Source organism: Nyctibius grandis, chromosome 9 (assembly GCF_013368605.1).
Source record: "Nyctibius grandis isolate bNycGra1 chromosome 9, bNycGra1.pri, whole genome shotgun sequence".
Taxonomy (NCBI): Eukaryota; Metazoa; Chordata; class Aves; order Nyctibiiformes; family Nyctibiidae; genus Nyctibius; species Nyctibius grandis.
In genome coordinates this window covers 16132937-16150673 of record NC_090666.1, presented here as the reverse complement: position 1 = coordinate 16150673, position 17737 = coordinate 16132937, and the positions used below count along the sequence as shown (strand labels likewise).

The window sequence follows — 17737 nt, the reverse complement described above, 5'->3', positions numbered from 1 at the left end:
GCGGGGTTGAAGCTGTAGCCCAGCCTCAGGAGACGGCTGACAGCTTTTGGAGGCCAGCGACGTGTGTCTTAAAATAACTTCCCAAACTGTGTGTCATGGCAAGGGAGAGAAGCGCTGATTTGCAAAGCAAATAGTTAAGCCACGGTGGTATTTCTGGGCTTTAGCCCTGAGCCGCTTGGCTCCCCGGGGCGGGAGCAGCCCTGTCCGCTTCGCCTCCGTGCTTCCCCGCGGCAGCCTCCTCTTCGGGAGCGGCCGGGACTGGCAGCGCCGGCGGGCTCACGCCTCCCGCTGACATCGCTGGGAGCAGAATCGCAGGGGGTTCATTTATTTCTTTATGTCAAGAGATGCTGATGTTCCCAGTGTTAAGCCAACGCGACGTGGACAGGGTCTCTCCAGGCGGCGAGCGCTCGGCTGGGCTGTCCCCAGTGGGTTGTCTGCGTGTCCTTTCCCAAGAGAGCGGAGATGAGGGCTAAGTCATGACACCTTCCCCTTGCCCTCAAGGTCCGTCATCATTTGTTAGGAATTTCATCTCTTCACGTTAGAAAAGTAGACCCCCATAGTCGGGCCTTACTGCTTATCAAAGCAGTTAAAACAACTTTGGCTGAAATACAGGAATATGATTGACTTCAGTTTGATGGCAAAGCCTTTGCTTATGAGGTGAATCCCGGCTTTTAAACCATGCGAGGGAAACGCCCGTGCCGAGGGGCTCTTGGGGGCTCTCAGCACCCCGCCGCACCGGGACGTTTCCCGCAGAGACCCCGCGGAACGCCGTTCCCGTGGCCGCGCAGCTCAGCGAGCAACGGGCTCCTCCGCACGCCCCTTTACCCCACAGCCTCATTACAAGCGGATGAGCCTGCCCTCTCTTTCTCCATTCAAATGCAAATAGCCCCAGCACCTGCCGGTTGTTACTGCCGAGTATCCCACCCCCGCCCCGAGCTCACAGCACGGCGGAGGTCGGGGCGGGGGGAGCCTTGGAGATGGCCTGGCCCGAGCTCTTGCACAGGTTCCGGGGGTGTTCTACGGGTCAGTGGGCTCTGAGGTTCTCTCTTTTACTTTAAACGCCAATGATTCCATACAGGAGCTCCCCGCAAAGCGATTTTTCAAGTTTGTAACAAGAGATCCATCAATGTTGGTTAACGGGCTCCCTATAAGCAGGACTTGCTTTGAAAACTTTGCTGCAACCATGTTATGAGGGCAAAACTGTCCTTTGTGTCACAACAGTCGGATGGCTTAAAACTGAAACCTGAGAGATACCGGTGTGTTACCAGAAAATAGTAACCAAGAAAACTCTCTAAACCAAATGATAGTTTAGAAAACCGACACTGGTTTATTGCAGCGCTGGGTCTATGGGGGATCTCTCCTCCTAGCATGCACACCTAGGAACAAAAGCATACTTATATACATCATAGAAAAATGAATATTCATATAATTCCAGGAAAAGCCCACCTATTCCAAGAAACTTATGCATATGCTAATACATTATGTAATTGTCTTTGCGCATGAGTACTAAATTGGGGAAGGGGTCTTGGGTGATCTCTGGGGGTCTCTGGTGGTCGCAATCCCCCCAATTGTGCTTCTGCGCAAGTGTGGTCGAGGCCTTCTTGTTCACAAGTGCAGGTGGCCTCAAGGAGAAGATGTTGTTCTGGTTCTCACTGGACTTATCTCTCCTCTGGCGCCAGAGTTTGTGAATCAAGTTAATTTAGACATCACAAAGTTGTTTTTCACAGTCCTGTTTGTCTTTGGCCCTTCTTTATAATTAGCAAGGAATTTAACAGAGACCTTGGATTTTCTAAGACTAAGCGCAAGCAAGAATCATTGACGACTATAACACTGTTATCAGTCCCATAAGCAGACTCTATCTACAAAACATGCAGTTTGCTTCAGAACATACTGTTATTCTCTGTTATTCTAGCTGAAAGGAAAATTACTGACAGGAAAGTTGATTCTGTGTAAAGGTAACACAGAGTAGGCCTTTTAGAGCCTACTCTGAGGCCTACTCTTGCTAAACCGTTGCTAAACCGTCTGGTATCAGGTGGAGTTGTTCTAAGTTGCTCTCGATTCTCTTTCCAGGACATCCTCGCTTTTTCAATCAGCTGTCCACAGGACTCGACATTATCGGCTTGGCTGGGGAGTGGCTGACATCAACTGCTAATACAAACATGTAAGCAGTGGCTTGTCATCAGCATCTGTGACTGGTGCTTAGAGGGTCTGCTATCTAGCATGGTAGACGTGTATTGTCATAGCTGTGTATAATTTTCCTCTTTAAATGCCAATTGCTGCATCTTCAGTAAAAGCATCTCATGCTTTTCTTAATGTGGCAGTAATACAGTGAAAATAGTTACATAAAGCTGAACAGTTTTACATTTCTGATAAATAGAAATGCAAATATCCCAGAGCACATGGTAAGTAAAACATGCTGATTCTAATATAATAGCATGAAATTATTTTTCTTCTCTTGGACCAATCTTCTTTATCTTTTCCTGATTTTTTTAAGCTTTGTCTCTAGACTGAGTAATTCTGCAGTTATCCATTTATTAACACTAGAATACAAAATATGCAGAACTTTATTGTCTTTTCTCCTGTTGACTTCAGAGGTAGCAGGCTTGGGGCACCACCTTCTCCTGTTCAGGTGCTGGTAAAAAAATGGCTTCTGTGTGTCTTCAAAATGATTAAAAATGTAACATTAGAAATTAATTTGATGATAAAGAAGGAATTAGTCTTATTAAAGTTGTGTGTAAATAAGTAAATGGAAGTATAAAAAAAGTAAAATTTTACATTTAGAACATATCAATGAGGAAACTTTTCTTAGTTTTTCTTGACCTCAAAATTAATGAAAGCTAGATGTAAATGTAAGGTATTATGTTGAATTTTTTCAATAAAGATTGTAATTAATGAAAAAAAACTCACCAAACAAAAAAGCCTTCTAGCCAGTTTTTATTTATATATTGATTTGTATATTCTCAAAAATGTGATGGGAATCCAAATACTTGGCAGGTAACAGACTGCCTTCTGTTTTAGTCCTAAATTGGGTGTATTTGAACTCTAAAACTACCTCTGTTTTGGGTACTTTGTTTCTAATTGGCAGAACACAGGAAGTGTATCTGCAGATCGGAAAATGAACAGTATTTTCATTGGCTTATCCATGAGTAAATGATTCATTAAGTATAGCTGATTACTAGTAGCTCTGTGTAGATTAGGAGCTGTGCCTGTTTTGTGACATTAGCAAGAAAGAAAAATACATAAGGTGCTCCAGCCAAAACCAGCCTGCTCTTTGTAATAATTGTCTTCTCAATTAGTTCTCTGTTTGCTAAAAATTGGTATGAGACATTCAGATTTAAAAGCTGATTGGGAAGAAAACCCAGCAACATATATTTTAATTGTAAAACAAGTATTGCAAAGTACTTTTTTCCTTTTTTACACCACAATTAAAAGTGAAAACAAACCTGATTACATTTCTAAAAGAAAAGTTTGCTTAAATACTGTTCCTCTGTGACAAAAACATACTTCAGAGAGTGTAACTTTTTGCCTTTTCCTTTGACTAACCTAGTTATTCTAGCTTAGTTATCCTTTTGTAATCAGTGAAATTGCACAAATCTGATAGGATATAACAGAATTCAGCTCTGTGGCAGACTGTGATGGTATTATGAAATATTGCCATCATTATTAAAAACATCACACTCAGTGCTGAAAGAGTAACTTTTTTTTTTTAAATGAGGTTGCTTTTGCCTTTGGTTTTAAAAATAAATTATTAAATAGCTAGTTCTGTAAAGCTAGTTTCTGATCCATTTATACTTCAAACAAGAACATATCTTTAAAATACGTCTGTGAGCATGAAAATTGAGTATCTGTTTGCTTGTATGAGGTTTAGCAAATGCAAAATAATACATTGCTCTCTTTTTTTCAGCAAACCAAGGTCAACATGATATGCTTTCAAATAACACAGTAATTGCAAGCAATGTTAAAGCAAGATGTTTGTAAAACATGATTCAAATGACTGACAGAGAAGGTTATTAAAAATAGCCAAATCGTCTCTGTGAGCTCTGGGGAACATATTGTTTGTTTTGAGCAGTGTTCCAGCACAGAAGAGCAGGTTCTGACCTTTACCTAGAAACTGCTCTAACCTATTTCAGCTACACAAGCATGTAACACACAAGCGACAGTAACACTGGATTATGGTAGGGAATGTTTTCCTTTTGCCATTTTTTCTTTTCCACCTATAAACAGTACTTAAAATATTTGTGAACAATTGAAAAAAATATGTTTTCTTTCTCATCTGAGTTTTGAGCAATCAAAACATCTGTACTCTCTTAAAATTTTAAATTGTCATTAGGAAATGTTACTGAAATGTCACTGCGAAGATAATATATTAAATTAAACATAATAAGCTTCCCACGTTGACTTGGAAATAATATATCGATGTGCTATTCGTAGCTCAATCACTAATCATAAGACCTTCAGGGTAGAAATTTCAGAAGTTGCCATTATTCATTCAGCTCTAGGGATCTGTAGTGCAGGGTGTTTGCTCACCATGCAGCAGCCAGCTGAGGTTAGAAAGCAATAATATTATATGGAAATTCTGTTTATGCCCTCTGTTAGCCAAGATGAGAGAATTATATTGGTATTTTCAATATTATGCATTTATGCTTATGAAAATATAACATAGAAAAAATGATGTAAAATGCTTTACATTTATTCTCAGAATGCTTTTTACATGCTGGCAAACCCAAAACCAGGTAGCTAGAATGATTTGGCCTGATAAAATGATTTGGCCTTTAGGTGAGAGCAGAATTAAGCCAACACTGGCTGCTACCAATAAGCCCCATTCATTTATTCTGTTTAGTAAAGAGCTGAGACTCATCACTGTTTTAGTTAATTCATAGAAATACCTGTAAAGGCTGTAACTGTGTGAAAAAGCTAACCAGCATTTTTTTGTCAGGAGATTGGTTCTAAAGTCAGACAGTTAATTCTAAGCCAAACACATTTTCTGTGTTTAACTGAATTTTTCAAAATCATTTAAGTTTAAAACAAATAAGTGAACTTTAGCAAGATTGATTTTTAAAGTCATAGCCACCATCTAATATAGCTGCATTGGCCTTATCATTTATAGTAGTCTGCAGTCTTCTTTTATTTCTTTGTCAGTCTTTGGAGACTCAGAAAATAATTACATGATAAAATAAATAAACGCTATTTTACTTGGGTTTAAGTATAATCAAAATTCCCCTTGTGAACACTTGATATTTTATATACAAAAAACTTGCTTAACATTATGTATATTTTTGTACAAGCCTCTAAGTCTTCCGGGAAGTATGTAGGGATCCGCGTAAAAGGTCTGAGGACAGAATTCAAAATGCATTTAAACTGATGGCAAAAATCACATTGACTTAAACATATCTTGCATTAGGCTACAGTAATGTATACACTGCTGAGTTCCTGTTGACTTCATTTCGTCATTCTGCCTAAATAAAGATTGGAAGATATCCTAGACTTGCAGTGCTCAAAACCAAAACAAAAACACTGTTAGCAGACACCAACTGGTTTATGAATTTTGTCTCTCTGTAAATATTGGCAGCACCCAAACTTCAGATCAGTGTTCAACTGTCTGTCTCTGACAGTTCTAATGATGTTAAAAGCAAAATAAGCACTATTTTGGCTTCTGAAAATAGCAATTACAACAACAGAATTACAAATGCTGTTTAATCTTAAAGGAATGTTTTAAAAATAGTGGTAGTGTTTCTGTGATGGACTAAGGACACACAAGGATTGTACAAAAAATATTATAACTAACCAGTGTAGCTGTAAATAAAAACCAAGCTTTTCAGACACACATTCCCTTCTTCATACCACCTGTCTCCTTAACGTTTGCTGTACCCATTCTCAAAATGTCATTTTAATATTAGAGAGACAACACATACATTTTGGTGAAATTATTCAAGTGGAAGGCGTCACTCAGATCCGAAGTGCCAGGGTGTCATATTCCTTTGGAAATCACAGGTTGATTGTTTCATTTCTTTCAGCTTCCTTTTTTTTACTTTTTTTTTTTTTTTGACATACACAGCAAGCAGAGGTTGTTTACAGCAGTAACAATTTATCCATGTACCTTGATCACCAAAAATGGTTGTATGGCTGTCACTTTCCATCTACATATCTATCTGCGACATCAGGGCATACCAGACTATGCAATGCTTTTTGCCCTCGTTAAGTGGATACAATAGTTGACTGCTGACTTGTTTTTTGTAATTGTAATTAGAAAATCATCATTTATAATTACTCTTGACAGTTATTGATTGCATGGTATTGTAGAAATAAGTTGTCCTTGGAGATCATCAACAGAATAAATCCACATAATTAATTGTATTTAGACTTTGAAGCCCCGGCTCAATACTTCTAATTATGGTTGTGTTCAGCACAGTGAAGTTCTCTGTTTTCATAAGGATTTGGCAATATGTTATTCCATAAGTGTGAAACTGGCATTTCGGGAAACAAATGTTTTACAGTACTATCTTGTACAGCAGTCAGCAGCACTATGATAGTGAGCATTAGGTCTTATGTTGATTATATAGAAAGTTGCAGAAGTGCTAATGCTCTGGGTTTTATTGACCAATATTTCCAGTATTGTCTTCCTGAGGATTTTTGCTTGGGTAAAGGTTGCAATAACAGAACCTCAGTTTATAGGAAATCTTCTAGGAATCTTAAGCATTTTCACAAAGAATCATAGTCTGGGAATTCATTGTGCATTTTTAGAATCTGTATTTGATCTTGTTTGGTTTTGTTTGCTTTATCCATGCAGGTTTACCTATGAAATTGCCCCTGTTTTTGTCCTCATGGAACAAATAACACTTCGAAAGATGAGAGAGATTATTGGATGGTCAAATAAAGATGGTGATGGAATATTCTCACCTGGTGAGTTTTTTAGCTCTGTTGCAGGGGTTTGACTAAAACTTCAAAAGTTAAAATAAACATAAGCTGTGTCTGAATGCCCACAATGTCTGCAACACAAAACAATGCATCAGATATTTAGAAGTAGGAATTTCCCACCTGAAGTACACGCTTTATTTAAGCATCTTACAAAAAAAGTTTGGGGAAAAAAAAAATCTTTGAGTATGGCTATGTATCATGACTGGCCAACATTTTAAAACGACTACGAGCTCATAGTTAGGTACTTTTTTTTTGCGCTTCATTTCTGGAGGTGCTGGGCAACTACAACTCCTGCTGACCAACAGCCCTAGAGAATCATGTACTGCCTTCTTTGATGGTCAGTGAGTGAGGATTTGGTCTCACAGTCAGAAAAAGACTGTGACTGCCTGTCACTTTCTGGGACATATCTGGGACATAATCTGACTGGATTCACAAGTATGATTCTGAGGACCAAGACAAAGTGTATTCCCATGAAGGTGATGTAAAGGCAGTCAGCAGTGGCAGAAAAGACTAGTAAACCATGTGGAGGTCCTGGGCCCATGTGTGGACAACATGGCTGTCCAGCAGAACTCCAGATTTCTGGGTTTGGGGTGGGAGGGACACCATCCTGTTTCAGAGGATGAAGGACAATTCTACCTCCTTCTGGAACAGCCCACATAAAATCCAGGAATGCACACTTGCTTGGTCCCCAGTCCTACCTGCTAGAAAAATACAGGTCTTTCTCAGTGTTCTTGTTGACAAAGAAATACTAGAGGAATAAGTTATCCTAGACTTTATGGTTGAGATTCAAATTACTAAATCTTGAGATCTGCGTCACAGAACTGATCTAGCTGTCCTGGGCTCTTTTTAGCCGTAAACCAAGAGAAACGGGTGCTTTCCCTCAATTCACATTCTTCAAAGGTAAGCATCAAAATAGATCAGCTGAACCATAGCCTGCTAAGTGCTTCTTTCCCTTAACTGGCTATAAGGACGCTTAGAATAACTAGCTCAGCTGTAGAAATCCACATTTTAGCATCTACTTCTATATCTACAATGAGATGGGATAAATCCATCCAGTACGCAACATTTCTTCACTCTCAGACAATTTGATAAGTTCCTGTTATTTTTGCTAGCAAGAAATTGTCATGCAAAAGCAGCACAATGAAAGCTGAACTTTTTAGGAATGTGTTACAAAATGTTAGCAATTGAAAGAGGTGATGGATGGGAAATTCTAACTATTGGCGTGACTTTCTAGAGGGTCTCTCTCTGTGCTGTTTAGACAGATGACCGTGCATTTCAGAGGGTTTTTTTTTCATAGTTCACTGCCACTTTCACTGCATAATGCAAATGAGACTCGTATGTCTTTGGTCTAATATGCATTTTTTCTCATTATCACTATTTTATTCACTCATTTATTCATTCGCAGGAGGAGCTATCTCCAACATGTACAGCATAATGGCTGCACGCTACAAGTATTTCCCTGAAGTCAAAACCAAAGGCATGGCTGCAGTCCCTAAACTTGTTCTCTTTACCTCGGAACATGTGAGCTTAATATGCTACTAATTCTTAATTTATTGATGTATGTTGTGAAGATGTTTCAACACTAAACAACCACTCCATTAAATGTGCATACGTTTTGCTGCAGAGTCACTACTCAATAAAGAAAGCTGGAGCTGCACTTGGATTTGGAACAGACAATGTGATTTTGATAAAATGCAATGAAAGGTAGGATGAATGCTCAGGTTTTGATGTATTAAATGTGTTCATCTGTTAAATTTGTTGTATTGTGCTTAAGGACTGGTTCAGTACAGTGTGTCAAGTTGCTAATGGCCTGTTGAGAAAATCCTATTAAATTATTTCAACTGTAGCTAGTATTTCCATACGCACTTTTTAATTTTCTTTGTCCTTCTGTTTCTACAATAATTACAGGGGCAAAATAATACCAGCTGACTTGGAGGCAAAAATTTTGGAAGCAAAACAAAAGGTTTGTGTTTTTAAAAATCAGTGCTTAAATGCTTGGCTTAGTAAAATTACCTTTTCCTTTGAAGGCTGAGGGTTAACATTAAAAGAGAACATTATAATGATATAAATTTATAATAATATTTTCAGCTGCTTAATTATACTTTCATGTATTGTTTAGGGAATTATCTAAATGTCTTGCTAAGGTTTCCATTTACTATTTAAAAACAAAGTATTTTTAACTCTTGAACCACATCTGTATTCTATGACTTTCAAAAATAACTTTCTGTTTGGAGATATATGGAAAAAAGTATGAAAACATGAAACTAAACCTACTTTTATCCAACTTTAAAGTTTAGCCAAAACCATCAGAAATTCCATTGAAGTTTAGTACTAAAAATTCTCATAGATTTCAAGGCTGCAGGGTTAGTAAATATAGCCAGTAAGTTTAATTTTTTGAGGCATTAATTGTTATTTCTTGAATCAATACAGTGAAAAATCCATTAATTTTGTATAAAAACACCAAAGTTAGAGCAATCAAGATTATTATTTTTTTATTTCTTAACTTCATTACATTTGGGCACTGTATGAAATTACAGTTCACTTTTATTTCATCTAATTCAAAATTGTCTCACTTTGATCTGACAGTTCCACATTTATTGCTTTTGTTTTGGATTGCTTTGTTCTGTTTATTAGTAGATAAAAACTAAAGGAATAACTTCAAGCCTTCAAATCACAGCTTGCAAATCACATTTAATTCATTTTCCTTTGTACTGCTGTAAAAGTCTCAACTTTATTTGACTATTGCTAGTCTTCTACTAGAACATTTGAATCTCCTTACTGAAAGAGATTAGACAAAATCTTATTCTTTACCATCTGACTAGTAAATTTTGTGAAGTTACAGTACAATGAAAACAGAGTTTGTTGCTACTATGTATACAATTTGTTAGTTTCTACTGTTGCTTATATGTACCTTTCACATGGGAACAAAAAAAATTGTTAGGCTGGAAAATGGGATAGCAACATTTCTAAAATGATTTCCACATATATTTTTTGTCTGAAAGAGGTTGGATTTTGTATTTAGTATTTCTATTTTTGTTGTAGGGATACATTCCTCTTTTTGTAAATGCAACTGCAGGCACAACAGTATATGGAGCCTTTGATCCAATACAGGAGATTGCAGATATATGTGAAAAATACAACCTCTGGCTCCATGTAGATGTAAGTAACTAAATGAAGTGCTATTATTCAGGCAAAAGAAGTTTTTTTTTTTTACACGTTTTGTCTTGAATTAAAATATTTATTACTAGATCTTGAGTAAATTAAAATACGTTAGGCTTTTCCAAAACAATGAATCTTCTCTTTTTTCTGTCTCTTCCAGGCTGCCTGGGGAGGTGGACTCTTAATGTCTCGAAAGCATCGTCATAAATTGAATGGAATAGAAAGGTACTACACTGTGCTTATTTGTAATGCTGTTCTTAAAGTACTTTCATAAGGTACGTGACACTTCACAAATTCATGAAAAGATGAATTTGCTGCATTAAGGATTTTAAATACTAAATTAAACAAAAGCAAGACAGACAGGAAAGGTTCACGCTAGGCAGATTGAAACAACACTGCAGAAGAATACAGTGATGTACAGCTGAGTGAAAGGTAAGTTTTCAGCAGATTTGAAGGAGGACAAGGATATTGCTTGGCAAAAAGGAAGGGAGACCGTTCTATACATAGCTTTGACGGGATCATAAGTCTGGGAATGGGTGAAGGAGGATTTGAGGAAAAAATGAAGTGTGAAAGCTAGACAATCTCTGAAATGTAGGGCTTTGAGAATAACAGAAGTGAGGTATCCAGAGAAGGTGTTTGAGCATGAATACCTATGATGGGAAGCAATGCCATGGTGGGAATTTGTAGAGATTCTCTCCTGAAAGATGTTTGCAGTTATTTCCAGAAAATAAAGAGTATATGTTCTGCCTGAAAATGAGTGTTCTGTAAATGGAAGTTTATAAATATATGTATACGTTTGCTTTTGTATATGTTTGCTTATGTATACACACACAGATAAATATATATTTGTGTACAACAAAGAGAGTAGCACATGGCAGAGACTGAATTAGCAGCAAATTTCAGGAACAAATTTCAGTACCTATCAGGCTGAAAAGGACTATGATAGCACAGGGCTGATACAGTTCCACCATAGTAGACAGAAGACTGAGGGAACTTGCAGGGAGGCCAGAAAGAGTCACAGATACTCACCATGTCTCAGGGTAAAGGGGCCTATGAGTTGGTGCCACGGGGGGATTATATGAAACAAGCAGGAAGCTTTTGTAGAAGCCAGAGTGAAGTCTGCAGAAAAGAGTGCATGTGTACCCCCAAGCACATAACCCAGATTACCAAGATGCCCACTGAGACCAGAAGCCTGCCTTTATTACACAATTGATTGAACCAAATTTAAAAAGGCAAAGCATTTGTGTTGGAAGTGATAGCAGAGTGACAGCATAACCATCCCCCCCACCCTTACAATTCAGATGCAGGAGAAGTCCCATGTGTAGTTTTTGGCACAGATGTTCCCATATCCAACGATGACGAGGCTGTAGTCCGTAGAAGATTCTATGTTTATAACCCCAGGGATGTATTAATCTCTAGATTTCCTCTGAAACTGCTCTATTGTAAAAGGCTGCCCATCTGAATAAAAATCAGAAAAGCAATGAAGAAACAGAAACACAGGATCTTTCCCATCGCTGCAGCTGTCCGCTTCTGGGGAAGCAAAAAAGATTTGAAACAAGCTCTACCCACATACTCTCAAATTAGCACCAAATTGCTTCCTTGAGTCAACCGTGCTGAAAGTGGGCACGGTGTAAAGGTGTAAAATGAGAACAGTGAGCAATGCTCTTCCTTAGGGAAAACAAACTTGCCTAGTGGTGAGTATCTCATACAGTAAGTGAAGAACAAGTACAGGATAAGGAATAATGTGCAGAAGGACTGGTAGAAAAACCATGTGGACCCTTCTGTCACAGGGACAGCAGTGTGTGGTGTGGCAGGAGTACTCTGAAGTAGCAGAATCATATCAACCTCTGCCCAATCCAATTTGCAAGTCACTCATGTTATGGCAACATGTCTAATATGAGCTCAGCACTGTAAAATAACCTCCTTAAGCTACACAGGTTTGGTCACAGTAGTTTGACACACCTCTCTTGACCTGAGGTCAACTCAGAGGTGCTAATCAAGACAGTGATCTTTTGCAAATACGGAAAGCAGCAGGCCATAAAGCGTGATATTATTTCTTTCTAGTCAGCTGTATGGATCTTCAAACATGGGACGGGGCCCACGTGTACTGTGTAATTGCCTGTCACGGGCCCCAGCTGGGGTCTGTTGCTAGCACTCAGGCCAGATTTGGCCTGCCTGGAGCCATGGGTGTGTAGGGACTGGCATGCTGCCATGGTGCAGAGCTGGGACTGCCCGTGGTAGGATAGCCTCTGGCTGGCTGGCTGTGCAGGGTTGGGGGTGACGTCTTCATGTTGAAATCAACCAAATGCTCCTTGCGAAAACAACTTCAAATTGTCTTTGGAACCCTGAAAGTTAAATAAATGTGCTAAACTCAAACCATAGCGCTCTCAAAAGGAAACGAGCTGTTATATAAACTCCTGTTTCTTGACTACTCCATCTGAACTACTAGTGAAGTTTTTTAAAAGGTAATTGCCTCCTAAGTCTGAGCTATATACCTGCTGGTTTGCGCTGCCTAAGCAGGATATTTTAGAGGGATGGTGAGCTCCCCAGGTGTAGCACAGGCTGCACTGTTCTTTTGGTTGAGGGGTGCTATGGTCTAACCTAGTGCAGACAGAGGTTGGAATCATATCTGGAATCTTTAGGGAATTAGTCGTCCTCAGACTGGGGTGAAGAATTCATTGTGTTACTCAAAACAGGAACTGTGGTTGTGTCTGTGTCCTCTGAGAGCAGGGTGTAGAAGAGGAGGAAATATCTTTGAATTTTCTTTCAACCACATTGTAAGAATATATGTATGGTCTGTGAAATATGATTATACGCTCTCCTTCTCTGGAATACACAGTGAATCAAGGAGACATTTGGTAATTAATGACTTAGGGTGAAGAGGTCAGTGGATGTGCAATGTTGGTACTTTTATTTTAGCATCATCATTAAACTGTCTAGGATAGTATGTTAAAAATATGGAACATCTCATCTGTTTGGCTAGTAAATTAGGTGATCTTGTGCATCCACCTGTGCTTACATGTAAAAAGTTTTAAGCTTTACATACAGAATGGTAGGATTGTGATGTGAAGTTTTATAGCCTTTTAACCATCCATGGGCTTGACAAGCTAGTACAGAAAAGGCCTCTTGTGGCTCTAGCTGGAAAAGCAGGTAAGCATGCAGAGTGTCTTTTCCTTTCCTTTCCTTTCTACTTTCCAGCAGCTATTTAGTAAAGAACTGTATTCTCCCAGAATTCATATTATTCCCTTAATTCTCTGACACCCTCCCGCCTCCAATCAGTACCTTGAATCAATATAACCTGTCAAACTGTTTTTGTTGGTTTTATTTCTAGAAGTGGAGTCTTCAGAGGATGAAGTTACTATATCAGCTAATCAGCATAGTCTGACACTAATTAGCCAGTATTAGTAATAACAAAAACTAATCAGAAGTCTGACATTGCAATGTTAATGCATGAAAAATTCCTTTCCTGGACAGTGTAGCTGGGAAAGAAGACACTTGAGACAGTAATAATCTCCATAGTGAAATCATCATGGTCAACACTCCATACATTTGCAGCTGAAAGCAGAAAACAAAGGTGACTGCTTTGGGTTAAGTTTCTGTTTTCCAGATCTGTCTGAATGTGTAATTTTTTTGCAGAGCCAACTCAGTCACTTGGAATCCACACAAGATGATGGGAGTGTTGTTACAATGTTCTGCCATTCTTGTCCGGGAGAAGGTCTGCCTTATATTTAATACTTAAGCAGTTAAAAAAAAATATGTAAATATTAAGCCCTACTTTTTAAGAGGGTAGTGCAAAATCCGTTTAATTTCAAAACTTCTTTTGGAAGGAATAATTGTGTGGATTTACATTGTGTTTAGGAAGTTGTTTTATCTTTTTTGTTTTTTTTTGGTGTGGTGTGTGTTTTTTTTTTGTAAAGCTGTAGACAATATGCGTCAGATCTTTAGCTGTTGAATCTTTGCATATTCTAATAACAACACTAGAGCCATGCTAATATACTTCATCTGAGCATCTGCCCTGTTGTTTCTATGATATACTGAACATACACCCTTGGTCTTAGTAATTGGTCACAGTCTAAACTGCTTAAATAAAAAGCAACTTTTTTACCTTACACAGTGGTTTAAAAATTTCTCAATTCTGTTGAAAAGAAACCATGCTGCTTTTATTATGACTCCATATGTATTTTTAGGTCTTCTAAATTCTTCATTGTCATTGATAAAAGCAAGACCAGTGGCTTAATTCTTTAAAGCAATATGTATTTTCCTTAGATGATTAAAAAAAAAATCATGTCATCTCTGGATAGGACTAATTCTATTGTCTACTGATTTCTGGCATGTCAATTGCTACTAGAAGAGGTTAGTTGAAGAAATGGTCCCTGGATGTAGGAGTTGTGGGTTCCAGCCTTAGGTCTGCCATTGCTCTTCCAGTGACCCATTTCTAAGCTGAAGACTGCAGCATTTATTTCCCTTTATAAAACACTGACATCTATTGGAGGGAAGCACTAGCCGTTATTTAGTGGCATGCATGCTTATCACGCTAACTATTTCAGGATTTTGGCAAAATTTTTTGTTCTCTATATGAGGCCTTTGGTAGGTGTTTTTGTATTTATCAATGCACCACTGTCTTCGAGCTTCTTCAAAGAACCACTAATAAACTCTAAAGGAGATAGAAACTGCTTTTGAAATGTCACATGTATAAGACTTCAGTGTAACATACAGGAATTTGCTCCTCTGTATTTCCCTCAGAGATGTTTACCAGTAATCTGTAGGTTTCTGTTGGTCTGTGGACCATATTTATTTGTAAGCAAAAAATGTCTAGTTTAGGTCATTTGTACTTATATTTACCACTAATGTTAAGTGTCAAAAAGCTGGGCAATATATAAAGTTGAAGCCTTCAGTTACTTTTTTTCTTCATTTTCTGTAGCTATCTGCTGCACTGACAGAGCACAGCTTTATTCTAGTGTGTAATTTAACACATTGAAAAATTAAGTCTTAAGAACATAGCCTTACAAAGTGAAGTGGAAAAAGTTAGTATCAAAACCTAAGAATCCAAGTTAATCCGAGAATGTTTTTTCAGGTGTAGGTGTGTGGGTGTGTAAAACCATATGATTACTCAGGGACTTCTAATAGAAGCACCTTAGGTGCACAATTACTTTTGTGGCTCAGGTTTACAAAACAAGGTCAGTATTTTAAAATTTGGCCCATTGAAGAACAAGTCTTTTGTATATATTTGAAATACCTTTTTATATATTATTAATGCATACAGTTTCACATGCACATATGCCATATAAATCAAATAAGTACATGTTTTTCATTACAGGGTATACTTCAAGGCTGCAATCAAATGTGTGCAGGCTACCTCTTCCAGCAAGACAAACAGTATGATGTATCCTATGACACTGGAGACAAGGCAATACAGTGTGGTCGACATGTGGACATTTTCAAATTCTGGTTGATGTGGAAGGCAAAGGTAAATCATAGAAGTTCAGCTCAAAATTCAGAAATGTGTTTGTTTAATTTATAAGTCTCATGTAATGAACACTTTTTTTAACATAAATGTTTGTGTAATTACAATCTCTAAACACACAGGTATCTGAGTATTAAGTCAGAAAAGAGCCATTTGAATTGTAGAACAATGTTAGCCATCAATAAATTCAGTTGGAAATTAGAAGAAAGGTTTAAGTCACTAGATGAGTCCTGCTGTAAGACTAGTGAGGGCAGGACACTGAAATGGTCTTTTGTTGTGATTCTATATACTTATATATGTATTTTATGACAGATTACTTGTAGTAGCAGCAGAGTAGACTTGATGACTTACAAGGGTCCTTTAAGCATCACATTTCAATGCATAGGTTTTATAAGCAACTTTGAAAACAAAGCCTTTTTCTTAAGCTTTCCCTAGCTGATAATTTAACAGCCAATTCCCTGATACTACTGTGATATGCCTGGATGGCTGAATTTAAGCATGGGCTTACATACAGGCTTACATGTTCACAAGACAAGGGTCCATGTAGTCAAGAAAACACATTTCATTTTTATTTCTTTATCTGCAGTCATCTTATTACCGTTCTTCTTGCTCTTCTTCTGACAAAATGAAAATTCAGTTGGGTAACCTGTCCACAGTCTAATCTTTTTTATAAAACTGAGATTAAATCTAATGGCAAAATGTACAATCATAAAACATTTTCCCTTTGAGTGAGAGTTAGACAGCAATAGTAAATAACCTGTGATGATAAAAGACGTTTTCATGCAGATTTCCTCAATATTGAAGACTGAGGGAAGAAAGTAACTGAACTTTAGATATACAGTTATTTTTAAACAGATTGTAGAGTTGTCATTGTTTATTTTAAAAAGTACTTCAGAAAAAGAAACACAACAACACAAAATAGTTATAACAATTACTTCAGTAATCAGCATACGTTTGATTACCAGGCTAAGTACTTTTCAGTTCAGACTCAGCTCTTCCTCCAAAATAAATCATTTTGGTACTGTAATCCAGTAACATGAAACTGCTTACGACACATTAGATTTGGACTGTGACTAGCAGCTTTGAAGTGTGTTGTTTATGGTTCTAATTACCAGGTGCTGACTACAGACACCATTAAAGCATGGACTGAACATTTTTCTAAATACCAGCCGAACACATTTTGTTAAAACTAGCATGCTGATTCTATCTCTGCTGTTATATACACCTGTTAAGCTGACCTCACTAAAGAAGTACACCACTTCACAATAAGGAAAAAAAATACAGTGGAAACTATAATGGATATGGGTTATTCAGAAGTAGAATATTTGTGGATGTGATTCTTTAAAAATAATATAGATTAAAATTGCTGAGTTGATCTGTATATCTGGAATTTAAATTTCTCCAGAAATTAGTTACTTTGGATTTCTGTTTGGTCTTGAGACAGATTCCGATTTCTTGGACCTGAATTGTCTGAGGTATTGGATAGAACCTGTTTCTAGCAGGTTGCATGTTTATATTACAAAAATGTTAAGAAACCAAAATATTAGGAGCTATGGAAATTTTTCCTTCAGCATTAGCCACCGTGAGTGATCATACTCTTGTCCTCATAGTAGAAATATACAGCCTAGGTCCAGAAGTATTCTTGTGACTTTACCTTCAGTCATTTTATCAGTACAAAGAACTTAGCCCAAATATGTAATAATTGGAGTGTACCTGTCTTTCTTACTTCTTCATTCATGTACAAACTGTGCTTTAAAAAAACCCCTTTTTTTCTTATTTTATTTATTATCAACATATCATACCTTTTCTGAGATTATGATCTTTTGAAACAAATCAGATATGACAAAAGATCAGTGGGTAAGCAAATTACTTTTAGCAAGCATATTGCAGGTTTTTGCTTGCTGACTTTTTTAAGTGCAAATTTCTAGCAAACTGTTCAGAGGAAATAAATTACTTCCCAACTCTTACCCTTTCAACTGAGTTCCCATTCCATGTTCGTAGTCTTTCAGTAAGAGCTGGGAAGCCAAGACTTAATATTCATAATATTTTTGGAAAATAAAAAAAAAAAGAGCTAAAAATAATCTGTTAAAAATATCAAAAGCCCTTGTTATTATAATAAATTCTCTTAAAATGAGACCAAAGCCAAACAGAGATTACAGTTAGGCCACATTGAGCCACTTATGTAGTGTTGATTAACTT

At 37.5% G+C, this 17737-nt stretch overlaps 1 protein-coding gene across 1 annotated transcript in view; it reads left to right on the top strand.

Annotated features, from left to right (window-relative positions):
* The window catches only part of GAD1 (glutamate decarboxylase 1), a 36066-nt gene that overhangs the window by 15486 nt on the left and 2843 nt on the right, over window positions 1-17737 (top strand). The window contains 9 exon segments of the mRNA XM_068407732.1: window positions 2071-2161; window positions 6788-6900; window positions 8321-8436; window positions 8540-8619; window positions 8824-8878; window positions 9958-10074; window positions 10235-10299; window positions 13711-13789; window positions 15392-15541. Of these exon segments, the coding sequence (XP_068263833.1) occupies window positions 2071-2161; window positions 6788-6900; window positions 8321-8436; window positions 8540-8619; window positions 8824-8878; window positions 9958-10074; window positions 10235-10299; window positions 13711-13789; window positions 15392-15541 (866 nt within the window).